Source organism: Varroa destructor, unplaced genomic scaffold (assembly GCF_002443255.2).
Source record: "Varroa destructor unplaced genomic scaffold, Vdes_3.0 BEIS01000006.1, whole genome shotgun sequence".
Taxonomy (NCBI): Eukaryota; Metazoa; Arthropoda; class Arachnida; order Mesostigmata; family Varroidae; genus Varroa; species Varroa destructor.
In genome coordinates this window covers 8757247-8774171 of record NW_019211459.1, presented here as the reverse complement: position 1 = coordinate 8774171, position 16925 = coordinate 8757247, and the positions used below count along the sequence as shown (strand labels likewise).

At 44.5% G+C, this 16925-nt stretch overlaps 2 protein-coding genes across 3 annotated transcripts; one reads left to right on the top strand and one right to left on the bottom strand.

The window, feature by feature from the left end:
- Positions 1-2847: 2847 nt before the first annotated feature.
- Positions 2848-12349, top strand: LOC111253094 (interference hedgehog-like). 2 transcript variants are annotated; one of them, XM_022812006.2, is made up of 4 exons: positions 2851-4640; positions 8888-9107; positions 9208-9264; positions 9533-12349. In XM_022812006.2, the coding sequence occupies exons 2-4, from the start codon at positions 8913-8915 to the stop codon at positions 11825-11827; spliced, it is 2547 nt and encodes an 848-aa protein (XP_022667741.1). In that variant the 5' UTR covers positions 2851-4640; positions 8888-8912; the 3' UTR covers positions 11828-12349. The 2 variants fall into 2 exon arrangements, with proteins under 2 accessions (XP_022667744.1, XP_022667741.1); XM_022812009.2 differs by lacking the exon at positions 9208-9264 and having other exon boundaries at positions 2848-4640.
- A 905-nt stretch (positions 12350-13254) lies between these two features.
- Positions 13255-16755, bottom strand: LOC111253095 (uncharacterized). Its single transcript, XM_022812011.2, has 3 exons — positions 16465-16755; positions 14776-15086; positions 13255-14515 (listed from the first exon to the last, which is right to left on the bottom strand). The coding sequence occupies exons 1-3, from the start codon at positions 16465-16467 to the stop codon at positions 14269-14271; spliced, it is 561 nt and encodes a 186-aa protein (XP_022667746.1). The 5' UTR covers positions 16468-16755; the 3' UTR covers positions 13255-14268.
- Between the last annotated feature and the right edge of the window lie 170 nt (positions 16756-16925).

The following is a 16925-nucleotide window of genomic DNA, read 5'->3' as shown; positions in this document are numbered from 1 at the left end:
AGTCCAGGAGAAGGTTAAGTGGAGCAATTTCTCAAGCTTTTTGTAAGGTTCTTATCCGGGAATATATTAGCCATCAGAACTCTTTGATGTCTGTAAAGAATGGCCCAGACTTCAGCGATCTCGCTGCCTCCTGCTGGCAGACCTGTTTCGAAACCTCTTTTTGTACGTCCTATATAGCAAGTATCACCCACGCAGGCCTAGATCAGTGAATGGGTAGTCGCAGCAATAGTCACCCGACGGAACAGGCAAGCAACATATGAATCAAGCGGAGTGTCATTGTTGTGAATGGTTACTATTTACCCGGCCCTTTCCTATTCTATTATATACAGACACTCGCAGCGAGTTCAACATGGGTACACAGAAGTATAAGAATTGATGCCGACGAAGCGACAGTCGTGGGGGGGGGGGGGGGGGTCTCAATACGCCCTCAAAAATTTTCTGCTCAGTGCTCTGCCCGTCTTTCTACTAAGTCTTAAGCATATTCAGGACTGGTTTTGTCTGAGAAGTACGTAGAGGTTGTGTACAGATACAGACCTGGATTTCTTTCCGCCGAGTCACCTCTGCTGTGACGTCTAACTGATCTTCAGCAATCTTCGGCGCCGCATAGCAGCACTTCGGTGCTGGCGAAATTTACTGGCGAAGAACAAGCTGAAGAATACGAAGAGGTTCGACAAAAAAACTGCAACTACGAAGAAGCGCGAGGCTTTTGTGCGATCCAACCAGTCGCGTTTAGGCAAGTACCTATGTAGGCAGGTTCGTGATGGTGACGCTGCTGCGGCCTATGTGACTCGAGCGAAAAATACCGACTGGCCTGAAACCTCAGTTTTCAGTTAAGGAGCTGAGAGCAACAGATACGATAATCGACAAAGATATAGACGAAGAGCGTAAATGGCATGAGGAGAGTGACCGCAAGAAAAACCCCGAGTCCGATTTCATTCTGCCTGAAGTTCCTTTGGCCTATGAAGGTAGGCCTTTCGAAACGGTGGCGAAGATAGAAATGGTGCCCGATATGTGTTGCTGAAAATGATCGAACCAAACAGAAGAATCAAATCCACCAGAACAAGCAGAATCAGCAGCAGCAGCGACTGCTGCTCAGAAGGTAGGGCGAGACAGACCTGACGAACGCCTAATAAGAACTTAGAGAAATAGAAAAAAAAAAGGCTCGTACTTAAGCTCAGTTAGACGCTACGTACAAACGCAGGAGAGCCAGCCATGAACCAAGCTGTGGAAGGATGACAAGCAAAAGCTCAATAGGCGGCATCGAACGCTACAAAACGAAGCTAAAGTATGAACAAAGCGACTGTTATCGAAGCTACTGCACCCGCTTCGGTTATTGTAATACAGCACGCAGCCCTGCTAGCCATCGCCGGCAGCTATAAGCTGCTGGCGTGAAATAACAAAGGATGGTGCGAGGATCCATTGAAAGTTTCTGCTGGTGGTAGCCATTGGCGGACTCAGCTACACAGAATCGCGTAAGAGTTTGGGCAGAGACCGACGCACCGGCAGCGTGCTCTGTATGCACAAGGAGACTACGAAGAGAGCAGCAAATACTGGGGTTGATGGAACGACGGTGCCATTTGAGCTGTTCTGGCTGCTGGTCCTGCTGCTGGCGCCCCAGCGTTAACCATCATCAGCAACACATGAGTATCAGCATCATTATGTGGGGGCCTCCTTAGCTCGGGTGTCGGTGGACCGATCTGTCGGCGAACGGCTGCTCTCCCAGGCTAGATTCCAACCGCAGCAACGTATCGCCCAGTTTCCTACGACCTGCCGCTAACCTGCTCGCATTGCTGCTTACTGGAGCAGTTGGGTTCTCCGTGCCAACTGAGTTAGGTATCGGTTCCTCTGTACTATCGTGCGCGTATATATGTATGCCGCTTGCTTCGGCAATTCGTCCCGTCCCATCAGTTCGTCATAATCAATTGGGCGCCATGATTCGGCTTGCCTTCTGTTTCTAAGTAACCAACTGTTCATCTGTTTACTGGCTGGGAGCCTAACAACCGATGATGCCCCGATACAGGCGAAAAGGAAGGGCAAGCGAAGTCAATCCGTTCGGCCTGACGATCGAAATGACAGCGATAGCTTGACGGTTCACACTCAGTGGCAACCGAGTGACGAGCCCGCAAGCATTCAACAGTCGAATTGACAGCAACAGCAGTAGCGTCACTACTAGGGCTATAAGGTCCAGCAGCGATTAGCGCTGGTTGCTGTTGCGTATTTCGCATCTACCTTGTGCCTGCAGTGTTGTCGCTACCGGCGCTGTTATTAGCGCCGATGCAGCACCGTAACAGCCGAGACTGTAGTTCAAGTAATAAGCACATAGAACAGAGAAAGAATCGTTTGCACCGTCTCCTTTTGTTGTTGACTACTTTTTTCGTTACGTTTGCTGGTTAGAGCGGATGTCGATCTAACCTATGCCTGCTTCTCTAAAAGCTCAATGTTTCGATTCCTGTTGCTGGGGGTGCCGTGGGGAGGCCATCAGTTTGCCTGTCCGTTTTTCGCCCTATCCGGGCCCATCACCTGCTATGCTTTTCGAGCCGCTGCAGCGACGACTGCTGCTGCTGCTGAAGGCCGCTTGGCCGACTGTCGGCTGTTCGACGTCGTACGTTTACCGACGGAGAGTTGTAATCCGCAATATTACTAATATCCAGCGAGGGAACGAATGAATTGCCTGATGCCGACTAACCAACCAGCCGAACTGGCTGCGCTTGGCGCTCGGCGGTCAGCGTGGCTCAGTCCCGTCGGCGAAGCGCGGTTTCACACTATTACGGCAGCGGTGACGGTGGCGGTGGCGGCGGCGGCGACGGCGGTGGCGGCGACAGCAGCGGCACCAATAGAATAACTAGGAAAAAAGAAAGGAGGATAGAACGACTCGCTATCGACGACCCTGGTCTCGTTGTTGCCTTCCTGTCTGATTGGCGGTGCTGCTGTTTGCCTTTGCCCTGGACTAGTGGCAGAGAGCGCGAGTAGCGGCCAAAAGGAGAGAACCGTCATCAGTCAGCACTGTTACTGCTAGCATTAGAAGAAGAGGTAGCAGCAGCGTCCAGAGAAATCGAAGACCAGAAACATGGCGAAAACGACGAAGAAGAAAAGAGCAGTCGAAGAAAAAGAAGAAGAGAGGGAAAGAGTGGTAGCGGTCGGACTGGCGAACAAGAGACACAGCAGCGGTCCCCCAGCATCTCAATGCTGTAGGCATTCACACGGGCGGTCTCGTAGAGAGTCCGTCAGCTACGACGATGGCGCCAGCCGAAGCTGCCCGTTAGTGATCAACGACTGGCGATTTCTGGTTGGTTCTCTTCGCTCTGCCTGCCGCTTCTGGTCGTTGATGACTGACTGCTGGTCGTGTCGCGCTTTTCAGACTTCCATCGTGCGACAGCTAGTCGAGTCAAGCCGAAGTGCCGGGGTCGTGCGTTCTCTGGGCTATTGCAGCAGCCGTTGGAGGTGATCCAGTACCTCGTCTCCCCCTGTGCAGTTGGAGACCTCTACCACTCAGTCTAGAGAACGGATTGGAATCATTTGCCGTCACTGTCGCTGGTAAACCTGAGTAGGTCTGAATTGTTGTTCCATGTGCTATTAATCTTCTTCCTTGTTGTTGTTGTGTGAAATGTTATCATTCTTAGATTGCTCTTCTGGATGAGTGAAATAGCCGCATCCAATAGGCCGGGTGTTGGATATAAGTGCGTGTGGTGTTCACCTGCGAATGATGATGTGTTCATTATCATCATACAAGGAAGGGAAGCTCCGAAAACAGCCTTCGAGCCTCGTTAGATGCGAGCTTCGCTGCTGAGAGAGGGGTTCGCAACGTACAACACCCCACATATCTACTGGATAGTGAGTTAATAAAGACTGTGAATGAACGTGCAGAAAGAGAAGAACGGAGCGAGACTGAACGGTGAAACGCTAAGAAGATACCAATATCAGTAGAACTAAGTGTCTCAACAAATCAAATGATCCCAATAGTTATAGAAGCATAACCAGCTGCTCCATCAAACGCAAGTACTTCATCGGAGCTCCACCTCGAGCTGTTTGGAAATCTGCAGCTGCCAGTTTTCTAATCAGTTTAAGTGGGTACTTCTCCAAATAGATAGATTTACCTGATAACGACTGACAGTGCAATACTACTAAGCGTTAGTGTCAGGTGAGTTGCCTCTGGACACCGCACACTGAGTGAAAGACGTGTCCTGATACCTTCATCAATCCGATCCGTCACAGCTGTGCCTTCTGAAGCTTTATTTGAAATTTACGTCAAAAGTGCAGCGCTGCAATTAGAACTTGTCCATCTGATAAATAAATCGTTCTGCTAATCTTACTGTGTCCCATGGCTGATCTTTCATTGTAATCGACTTGGACCTAATTGTTGCTCCCAGGCCGGACCAGCGCAGTGCGTCGACATCGGCCCCCTATCAGAAGTAGCAGTGTGTTCCTGCGATATGCATCTTCCAGACCGCATCAACAACTGATGCAAATCGCGTCGAAAAGTAAACACGCAGCTTACAACGTCCATTAATCCCAGTCTATACACATATAAGCACTCTTAGCTAATATTAACACAAACGATATAGTTTCCGTTACTGATTTTGTGCAGACGGCGACTGCCACGACATACCAACAATCTGCATCCATGAACGTCGATCAACTCGGTACGTATTCTAATGTAAGCATATGCTTCAAGTAGTCACAGAGCTTCAATGGCTTAATACGGAAAGATTGCTTGCTAGCTCCAAAAACCTATATTGCAGTAGTTAAAAATAAGGTGCAATTTTATAGGAATTCACGATTTCTGTGACCGTAACGGTCAAATAGAAAATAATCACAGAAAGAGTACAAATTACTTCTGCTCCAAACATTTATGAGACAAAGGCTTTCTGCTCTGGTTTTGAAAGAAATCCGATCAATGGGACTATCTGGTATAACATAGCATAAAAAATGTGTTGCTGCTTATACCTGCATAAAAGGCCTGCACCCAACAAGCCTGAAGTTTCATTGTATTTTGTTTACTCGCCAAAGGTTCGAAGACAGGATGTGATTCTGTTCGTCGCTCGACAAAATTGGTCCCATAAATTACGCAAATCAGGCGGCTTCAAAGTGGGTCAACAGCATCTTTCCTGGGTTAGAGTGATAAAAAAAATTACTCCATCATATTGTTGTACAAACACCTTTAGTTTAAATTGTCGAAGAAATATCGAAAGAAATAGAATTTAAATTCTATCAAGCGTTCGATGAACCCTACCTTTTTGCCTGCTAGTGAGTGTATTGGCGGCGTTTTCACGGAAATAGTAGTTACTAGAAAATTACGTCTAAATCTCTAGTCGTAACGAGAGCAGACACAGCGTTTCCCAGGTATTCTGCTTTAGCTTCGAGAAAACAACCACATTTTATCCAACATGTAAACATACAGCTACGCTATACGTTTGACCTCTTCATGTCCTAGCGGAAAAGAATTTAAATGTGTTATCTGCTAGGATTGTTTAAGGCTACTTACTTAGGAAACTTTCGAGCGCCAGAATGCGTAGGCTGATCTTGATTTTAGAAGCGCTTCAAATGTTGACATTGGCCTCCGTTGGCGTTTTCACAGCCTACTTGGCTATATCTGAGTAACCGAAAAATCAACGTATGGTTATTGTGAGTTGATTACGTCGGCAATAGCCGTTTTTGTAGGCCATGTATCCTAAAAAGGACGTGGCCGCCTTATTAGCGACAATGAATTTAGTACTCATAGCAACCGTCTGTTGCTTTGCAAATGTTATCTTCTCCGTAGAAAGGTCTTCGTCGAGAGTGTCTTGCTTAAAGCACATTATGTTGGCAATGTGTGCGGCTGTGTATTATACGTTGTTCGTGCTCTGTTTGTTCTACCCCGAGCATCTGGCCCCGACTAGTGTTTGATATATTAATGGACGTCGACTTATAGGAAGGATAATCTATAATGATTATAATAAGATTAATGCGAACGGCAGCATTATTTTATTTGTGCGCTCTGAAATGGGAAAAGGAAACGAAGTAGGCGATCCGAGTTGGCGATCGAAAGATTGCCAGTCTTAACGAAAAAGTTGGGATAGAAGCTATGTATGTGAGATTGAGTGACTTATATTCTACGTTGGTCGATGCGATACAGATGGGATCCAGCTTTTTGGTTGTTTGTAGTTACCCAGGGCATCGTACTACCTCTTCCTTGGCAGGGTTCTGCGATGCCAAAAGCACAGCTGGCCTCATTAAATGAACAATTAGCCTTCTACGCTGGCACGGTGTAAGAGGTCTTGTTCAGTTGCTAAAACCGTTTTTGTGAATTATTCTTAACTTTTCAGCCTTTTGATTTTAATTAGCTAAATGATAAAATCAGGATACCTGGTATTTTTTGTTGCCGTCTAGTCGATTAAAATGTAAATGCTGCCGGGAAGTCCAGCCCTACTGCGTTTCAGACAAGCATACCTGAAAAGGTGCGAAACTATGGGCCAAACTATGCTTGTTTTAAATGATACACTGGAAATAATCTGTACTGCGGAAGCGAAAAAGATAGGATCATCGTTAAAGGGTCTTCGATTATGTAGGCTTAATTGGTCCACTGCAATTCATTCGTGTTGCGGAAAAGCATTTAAAGGCGCTTAAATTATTATAGAGGCCATAGAGTTTTATGAAAGGGCCAGGGATATAAGACGTGAGTCAGTTAACAAATTTTAAAGAGAAGATAGCATTGCCTCCAAAAAGCGCCGTGATTGCGGCTAGAAAAAATGATACTCTAGACATCTAGTACCATGTGGGCTTATGATTTGTCTATCATAGGTTTATATAGTTGTGCTACACAGTGTCAAGCCGAATTTTGAAGTCCCTTTCAAAGGTGAGGAAGAACAGTGCGCACCGATCTCTGAAGCCAACTTGAGCCTGTATAACTATTACGGTCGTGCATGATTCCCGTAGAAATAATATCCATGGTAAACTTTTGTCATTCATCCACAATGTGGTGCATATGTCGACAACATTGTGTAACGCGAATGATGCGTTATGTTAACAGCTGTTAAAATTTTTTCAAAGATTACTACGCGCGGCACATCGTCGAGAGTAACGCCATATGGTACAACGACAGAAAATGAGGTACCCTGGTTTAACTTGAGTTGACGTGTGTATTCTGTGGCTAGTTCTCTATCAAATCAGCATCGATAGCATCTGGTTCTATATATGTTCGAAACATAGTGGTAGCGTAACCTTCCTTCAGCTTGCTATTGAAGATGTAATTTTGTAACTGTGGTAGAAAAGACGCTTGCCTATCATTTAGAGAACTTAGATGAAATGTGAAAAAAAATTTCCGGTTTTTGAAATTTAAAATCTGCGTATCCTTGCGAGAAAAAACGGAGTGGCCCGTATAGTATAGAGCCTTACATAGCCTCCCCTATTATACTTCAATTACTAATTAAAGACTTCTATTGGAATTAATAATCTGTTCTAAAAAGCTGGCCCTAAGCCATCGAGTGAGAGCTTTAGAAGAACCAACACGGGACTATCGTCATTGACAAGGCATCCAGGTACAGTATTAGCATACGCTATAGTTTTGCAAAACTTGGATCTGAATATCGATTTAGTGTCCTTGTAACTAGCATCGGTAGATGGCCTTAACTGTCTGCGAAAGCTTCCGGTGGGTCTGCTCTGAGCAGGAGGACCTCACACATTGAACATGTGGCTGCTTCGTTCGAGCCACTAATTCTTTTGTCACTTAATGATCAACGAAGAGGCCGTTAACTAGTAGGAGTATGGTTTAAAGATGGTTATGTCTAGTACCTGACGCCTAGTTCTCTATTAGTAGATGCTATTACGTCTCGTCGTATGCCATTTGAGTTGATCAAACTCTTTATTGTTGAACGTGATGCCAAACGGAAAGGGCTATTGTATCGCGAGAATGAAAAGATCTGTAATACATGTCATCTCTAAGTATGCAGTAGTACGCGTGTGAATATCATCTGTATTTGCAAGAACAAACGTCACAGCACCAATAGTTAGTCATGCTGCACTAACTTAATGTTTATATGTTTGTTATTTTCTTTCGCTCCCTTTCTATAAATAAAACGGATAAAAGAGAATAGCTTTATATATATATATATATATATATAGACGCAGACAATCGTCTATGTATTACAATTGTGCTATGACTATTCATTATACTCGTCCCATATTCAGGCCCAGCGCAAAAGCGTTTGGAGCATCGCTTAAAAGGTAACTAGGTTTCGGGACAGAAGCGTACAAAGTGATGAACCATGACAAGCTTGGCGAACATCTGCACCAGATAAGAAGACGGTTACCGCCTGCTGGCGCTCCGAGTCCTGGGTGGTTCTATTCTGCTCAGAAACTGCGTCCGCGTGTGTGCAGAGTTAGCGTCTCTTTCTTCATTGATGTTTTCTAGCCGATCACTAAACTATTATAGATAAGTTCACATCGAACTATTGTTTGGAGCTGCATTTCTGTTCAGGGTTACGTGCAGCAACGAACGACCCTTGCTCTAACTTTCAGGAATGACCGTTTCCTACTTCATATGGTTGAGAAATTTTTTTTCAAGCCTAATCCTACATTGTAGTGACTTTTCTAGCAATAAACTTTTTTAAACTTACCCAGTAGCGTTTTAGGTGTACGTGTGACAGTTTTCATTTGAGAAGATAAGTGCCTTTTGACTTCGTTTATCCGACTCCAACCATTTACCCACTCCTTAACGAAAGGTGCTTTTTCATAAGGTTAACAACAATGATTATTTAGGTCGAACACGAGCATTGCTTTTACAAAGTTGGCTTAATACAACTTCAACACATGCCAGTAACCGTAACATGTGTACTTGATTATATCCACGTAGTTTTAATAAGAAAATCAAAATATCTCGTCGAATGACGTCGATTTATCTCCTAATTTCTAGGTGTTCATTGCCAGAGGCAAAAGCGATGGCACCAAGCTCGTCTGGAGTGGTAGCGCTGAGCCACTTCGCTGTATGGGGCTGTCTATTATTCCTGTGGCAAATAAGCCCTACATTAGCTGCTGGTTTAACATTTGCCCAGGAGCCGAAGTCCGAATTTATCGAAAATGGAAAAGTGCGTTTCACGTGTGAACCAAATAAAGAGCTTAAGTCAATCGTCGAGGTGAGTAAACACTTCAGTGAACCTACTCGTTTAATTGCAGCACAGTCAGATTGCATCTACGCCGTTGTTTTTGGCAATAATACGTGATCGCATATTCCAGGTACGCTGGTTTCGGAACGAAGTGGAGTTGACGCCGAAATCACGCAATGTACTCAAGGTACTTAACACTTTTGTTCAGTCTCGTAGCAACTAGAAACGGCTGGCATTTCGAGTTACCAATTAGACGCGCGTATGCCATAGTAGTATACATGTAATAACAATATGACATGGTAATAGCCTTAGATAGGTTATTCTTTTTTTTGTGCACCTGAATAATGGATTGATTAGGCCCCCGAATATTATCATACTAGCTAACGAAGAAGCATATCGAAAGCCTTAATAGGCCCGTTTTTGATCTTTTTTGCTCTGTGTTTGAAAATTTCCAGATGACCAAATGCGGTGATGCTCACATGCTTGAAATGCGTGAATGGCTTCGGGCGTCGTACCGTTGTGAAATCAGTGTCAATGGGTCGTTTCCACTGAGGCTTGTATCGCAAACCGCGGAGTCGATTGCAACTACTATCAACAATTTCTCAATGTCGGCCGAAGCTCCCAAGGATCGGCACGTCGAAGTCATGGAAGGCGCTATCGGTGTAATTCCTTGTAGTCCTCTCCCACCTAGCGAACCTCCCGCAGTTCCCTTGGTTATAAAAGACTCGCGCAACTCCGTGAATCTTACCAAAAGTAGCCGATTTCACGCAATGCCGTCAGGCAACGTTTATGTGCGCAACGCGCGATTAGAAGACAGTTCCATGTACCGCTGCTTAGCGCAAAATCCACTAACAAGGGAGGTGCGCGACGCGCCATTTCGGGTTTTTCTCGTCGTTCAGCCACGTCACATGGAAAAAGGAGCAATGCGAGTAAACGCTACGATCGTTCACCGGCCACCTGATCGAGTCGAAGCTGTTGTTGGCAGTAACGTAACGCTTGAGTGTCTTGGTGACGGCTGGCCGCAGCCGATAGTGAAGTGGCAGCGTGTGGGCTCATACCTCCCTGGCCAGATCGATAACGAAGGCACTCTAACACTGATTTCAGTAATTGCTAAATATGGCGGCGTATATGAGTGTAGTGTAAGTAATTTTGTCACCGAGGCCGTGCGCACAACGTTGATTGTACACGAACCTCCGGTGCTCAGAGAGCCGGATTTATCGAAGAGCGTCTTCGAAGTTGAGACTAATTCGTCGGTCAGTCTCGACTGCGAGCTGGTGAAGGGTGAACCTCGTCCGAACATCACCTGGTTGTTCAACGGAGAGCGATTATATACACAGGAGGATCGGCATGTGTTTGTTCATGACCGCGAGGTCTACATTTCTCGCGTAAGAAAGGCGTGGCATCACGGCCACTATCAATGTTTTGCAACGAACGTTCTTGGACAGACTTACGTACAGTTTCTTGTACGAGTTATATCAAGCCGGGACCCAGCCTTGGAGCCACCGTCAGTCAACCCTGACACGCTGGAAATGCCTAGGCGCAAACATCGCGTTGATTCGAGGACGAGAGTTCGCTTGCCGGCACCTCCACGACCGATGGTTAGACAGGCGTCGGAGAGCGCTGTCGAGGTGCGTTGGAACGATATACCGACAAACAACTTTTCAATACAATTTCTCAAAGTGCAGTATATTGCCAAAGGCGTCGGAGAGTTGTGGAAAACGCCCGACGATGAAATCGACCCAAACGCCAAATCGTTCCTCGTTGATGGTCTCGTGCCACGCAAGTACCGATTTCGGCTGCTAACCGTCTTTGAGAATCAGGATCACAAAACGGGGAAATCGAGCGAATGGATAACCTTAATGGTTAACACGACGTACACAGATGAATCAACAGCAAGCGACAACAAGGCCGGTCCGGAAGCTTCTCATCCTTCAGAAGAGGTTCCACGTTTAACAGCTGCCCCTGAAGCAGAAAACAGCATCACGATTCAATGGACCATGACGCGGCCGCAACACCTACAGGGTTTTGAATTGGCCTACAGACGAGCGGACATCGGAGGCGATTGGCACCTAAAGCGTTTGCCGGAAGTTTTGCCGTGGACATTCACCATAATTGATCTCGAACCTTCAAAATATTACGAGCTGAAAATAGCCGCAATAGACGAACGCGGTATTCGAAATTTCTCTGCAACGTTTGTGGCACGCACTCTCGACGTCGTTGTGATTGATGGCGACCAGGACAGCGGCAAAGATGTTAACCATCGCGAGCCGAACGACAATTCACTCGAGCCGATGGGTCACGACATACTCCGGTTTGCTGTGTACAAACAGCAGGCCGTTTTAGTGTTAATCTTAGCGGGTACCCTCGGGGTGGCATGTCTGGTCTTTCTTGCATGTGTTGCGTATTATGGTAAACGATTGGCAAGTGATCGTATTGCCGACGAAAGGGTCCGACGGCAACGGGAAGCTGCAGCGTACGTCAACGACGCAAACTCGACGTTCACCCCGTCGATTTCGACGGTTGATTTGGAAAGTACTCATGGTCAGCCTCTTGAGCAAACTCTTGAGGGTCTGGTCGAATCAGAAAGCGATTCGGATTCATTGTCGATGAAAAGCGTGTCCCACGAAGAGGTTCCACGGTCGGAGAAAGAGTACGCGTTGAAAATTCTCACCCAACTCTATGGGACCGGAAGCGGGCATATTGTTAACATGAATGGTAACTTTGACTTAACGCGAGTGCAAAGCGTATAGTGGTTAAGGGTTGTGATTATAGCTTTTTGATGTATTGCATTGTCATCCGATGGCAAATCACTAAAGGTACCAATGCCACGCATCGCTAAAAACTAGCGATCAGCATGTATATAAAACAAGTATATACATATATACTTTCTAGCCAGCACACGCAATCGATAGCAGCTCGCTATATTTATTTCATATCTATGTACCTATACAAATTTACAACTGAGAACACCTGAGAACTGCTGTAACACTTGTGCCATTTTTCTTCTCGACGATCGTTGATGTTCTCTCGCATACAGTAGAGCTATTGTTGCGGTTATTTTTATTTTCCACTTTAAGTTACGAAAATATTTAAGATATACTCAAAGTTATTTGCGAGTTTCTTCCGCTACTGCCATACCTCTGTTGAGTACGACTCGTCTGAAGTCGAGCCTTTGGCACTTGAACAATTGAAATTACTCGATTCTCATTGTACATATTAGGTTTATGATATTTTGTAGGTTTCCAAAATAAAGTAAGTGCGCAACCTCGCAATCAGACATGTTCATAGAGTAGATTCAGTCCAGTAGCTGTCTTGCGCTACAATTAATTTGCCATAGTTTCTCTGCATTCAACTAGACGAACTCAACCTGGGAACCTCTGCAAGGGCAGCCCCACCATATATTGTGTTTCTTTTGAAATTGGCGTTTACTATTATTAATATTTGAGCTATATGCCAGGAGCACACTTTCGTTTAAGGGAGGCTATAGCTGGCTGTATTCAAGTTAGTGATATGGGATACCTCGTGATGTTACGTACATACATGAAAATATAGTTTTTCTACGTCATCCTAATATAATCGAAACCCACAAGCCTATCTTTTCCATACTCTTGTACTTTTGTAAATGTTTAGCACAGTGTATGTACTACTTAGGTAGATGACGCGGCTGGTCAAGAATTATTGTTGTGATATGGATACAAACGAGGCAAGTCAACCTGAAACGCGAAAAATTAGGTTTTCTCTATTCTAGCGCAGCTCTTATAAGCTTTGGTGATTCACAAGCTGCTGAAGTCTCCTGGTCTCACATTGGTTCAGTTCCTAAATGAACACAAGATTCTTACTCCACGATACTCAGTGGTATTTTAAGAAGAATAATCTGAGTTTCGTCTGTGTGATCGTTGTCTAGCCTAATTTCGAATAGGACTCCTTTCTGAAGTTTTTTGGGAGGCTCGCATACGGTTTTAAGAAAGATTCTAATGAAGTTGTGCGACTGTACAGATTATAAACCGGTATTACTTTACAAGTGTATTGGAGCTAAGCAACATAGTGTTCAATAGTTTCTGATAATATCCAGAAATAAACTTTTATTTTTAAATATAAAACATAAGCAACTTGTTGTCTAGATTACAGTTACGTGGAGAAAGACTCCTTTCGCTATCATGAATGAGTAACGATAACGTTTCTTCGGTAAACAAACACCTTTCATTTATTTTGGTGCGGTACAATACAATAGAGATATTGTATAGTAAACACCCAAAAGTGGTCACTTTCAGTGCCCTGTATCGTTTTGCTGAGTATTGTTTATCGACGTAAGAGGAGGAGCTTGACGTGTGCGTTCGAACTACACAGACTGCATAATGGCCATAGCAGGATGCCATATTTAAGCGCCTGCTTTAGACACCCCACCAGGTATAATAAAGTGTAACTGCTTCAAAAAAAAGTTGGGTATCGGCTTCGTCTAATTTAAATAGCTTGTTTCTTTAGATCTTCCTAATTGATGTTGAGAAATAACTGATATCAAGTTTATCATGCACGATAGAATGCATATTTCGTTTATGGAGCAACATGGATGCTTTCTTACCACTTAGAAGCCATTAAAAAGTATAAGTATAGCGGAGATATTCCAAAACATCGTATCCTTTTTAGGATGCGTGTTGAACCCAAAGTCAAGTGTCATCATAGAAAGCCACTGATTGTGGCCATTCAGTGACCTGAGTCCAAGTATAAAATCGAAACCTACTGTGCACTGCCCGCATGTGGTATACTGAGTTTTATAGCAGTACTCATCCCGGATGGAAATTAGAATCATGGAGTTTTTACCCATAGATTTTTTAGATAGCCTTTCATTAGACCATTCTTCTTCTGAATTTTTTGTCTGCCGTCGTCAATTTAGTTAACCGATTTAAACAAAACTTTCTAATTCTGTACTGAGCAGAAGCATAAATCGGTTGCTATTCATCTCTGAAATTATGCAACAACATGTCGAATATACACAGGATGACATCAGTTCTAGTGACTAGATTAATTTGCTCCTTCGCTGATTCATTTCCTGACAATCATTGTCGTACAAAAAGACTACCTATTTGACGAGTGCACGTTTGAGGAGACTTCGTACGAAGCCCGTGATTGTGGGCTGGGGTGGAAGTATCTCCTCCCCAGTCGTTTGGCCGTCGCAATGCACGCGGCTACCGAGTTATGAAGAGATACCCGCCCTCGACGCGAATGCTGAAACAGCTAAAAGGAATGCGGACACCAGAGCGACAGCTTCACCGGAAAGCCACGCGTCGCGATTTGCTGCCGGTCGCGAAATTGTCAACCGACCGAGTTCGGTTGCGGAAGCCCCTTTACGGAACTGAGCAGCGGCCTGCTCTCCATAGAGCCGCAGTGTAAACTGCTCTGCAGGGGCAATAATGGTTACGGTTTTCCAGCTTGCTTGCAATCTGTAAGTAACAGGTATGTATGCCAAAGTGTGAATATCCGTGTGGCCCTTGTGCCGATATTAAGTCCGATTGTGGCTTGTTTAATTACCTTCCACCTAGGTGTCAAATAGGCGTCCATTGCAGGCATAATATAAAGTGTCAGTAGTCGCAAAATATGCAACACTTTTATACTACCAGGCAGGTAAAAAATCGAATTCAACGTTTTGACGAGACATTCCAAACAGCTTTATTTATTTTGGCCTGTGAATTAGTGAACTTACTTTCCGGGTTCGATGACAGCAAGCGGCCTCAAGTCTGGTTCATCGTTGAGTCTGAAGAAGATGGGTCCATTGTAATATGTTGCTTGCTGGGATTCGCCTGTGTCTGAAGTTGAGCCGCAAATGAGGCTTAAATGTACGCTTGTGGCGTGGGCAGATAAAATAGCGCTGTCTGTCGTCGAGTAGGCAGAAAGGAGTTCAACCTGGGGCGACCAACAGGAGCCGATCGTTGGTAAAACCTTGGTCCCTGCTACCTCCTCGAGTAGCACAGCAACAATGGCGGCGAGCATGATAAGTTTAAGCCATCGAGGAGACTGGAAAAGAGATTAGAATAAGTCCTATATGGTCGTACATGCTATGTAAGTTATGAGTAAAAAGACTGGAGATTATTTAAGTATTATAAGTTAAATAAAGACTGCTCTAACAGCTTAAATCGAACTCGCGCGTTTGCTCCGTTTAAGTTTCTTTCTGGCCGAAATCGTGCTACCGTGCCGCGAGATCCGACGTAAACAATTTCATCAGTGCAATTAAAATGAACACGGAGATAGCGAGATTACCTATAGACGTACTTTTGTTCTAATATAATTTGTTTGGCATATTAGTTGTTTTTTTTGGCTACGATCTGCGTAACGGTCAACCTATACGGGCAGAACTTGATTTCTTTCGGTTCAGAAAATGCCCCATAACGGCCTTTATTTTTTATAAAAAAAATCTCGTAGAAGTCATGTGATGGGAAGTTCTCTCTATAGTTAACCTGGCAGAGGCATATGAATTATACTGTGGTTTCTGAAGTAAAATTATCGCTAGACAACAAAGAGAAATAAGCGGCGAAACACCACGATGGACTTGGCCTAACGCACTATGTTTGGCGGCATGCATGGCCTCTGTAAGGGCCTGCTTGACAGGTGCTGCAATCACTATTGTTTACTTTTTACCACTGATACATTATAACAACTTTACGGAGTTCGTCGAACATACCCTTCTAATTTTATGCAGAATACACATAAATTAAACCGGAAAGACCAATAATTAACGTTTGAGTATTTGTTTAGTACCGCCTGATCACGATTAGTCGTCACAATGATCATACCGACCTGTAATAGGTTATTCCAAAGTTGCCTGCCTTTTTCAGTATAGAATCTTTCTCTCGCAGTAGATGTGCTCGAAAAAAAAATGGCCGGAATATTTTTACATATAGGAACGTTTTTGGAATAATTTTGATACATAAAAAATGACTCGTATGCAATATTGACATATATATCTTGTAACAACGTTTCCACATGATTAGATTAATTATAAGAGGTTTTATAGACAAACAAAATTTCCCATCCCCTGTCCGTTACCAACCAGTCTGGATGAAACATCATTGATGGACATTTATTTGCTACAAATATATGGGTCTCACAGGATATCCATGAGCATAACGCGTGCGACCTCTGCAGACAACAGTAAGTAACAGCGGTGTCTCCCTACATTTTTTCAACCCTCATATTTACTTTGTAATTCCATAAAGGTTTAATAAACACTGGTGTAACTAGATGTCACCTTAATCTTACGTATTCTATACGTTCTGTTTCTGTTCTCAGCCATCGTCTATATTTGTTCTCGCAGTTTTTGATGTTATTTAACATGTTGTCGGATACCTTTTTTCGTCTTGCTTATTCTGTTAAGCACCCGGCGACATATACAGACCATTTTCGTTCGATGTCACTCTGCTGCTCAAGACGGGAATAAAATCTTGCTCACTTCCAATTAGATCGGGGAATCAACTAAAACAAAACAAGCGAGAATGACGGGCGATGCCCCTGCGTTGTTCAGATTTGAGGGGCAGAAATAGCTGTTAAGCAGTGATATTTTACTAAAACCGGCAAACTCAAGAAGATACGGGTTTACTGAACTCCGGCCAGAGCCTCTCCATCAAGCTAATGAACCCAAACAGAGCGCGGGAAAGGGAGATACCGGACTCGTTTGCCCAACGCTGCTGCAAACCGCTAGAGTCGCGCAGAGAAGGCTGATCGGGCTGGATCTTCCCAGCATGTGGCGAGGGATAGGATGCGAAAGGGCAGATCTGCATCAGCAGGACCAGTCGCCGCCTCAGCAACAGCAGAAACAACAAAAACTTAGCAGGAGGCAATCGTCGGGGAAGGGGGGCG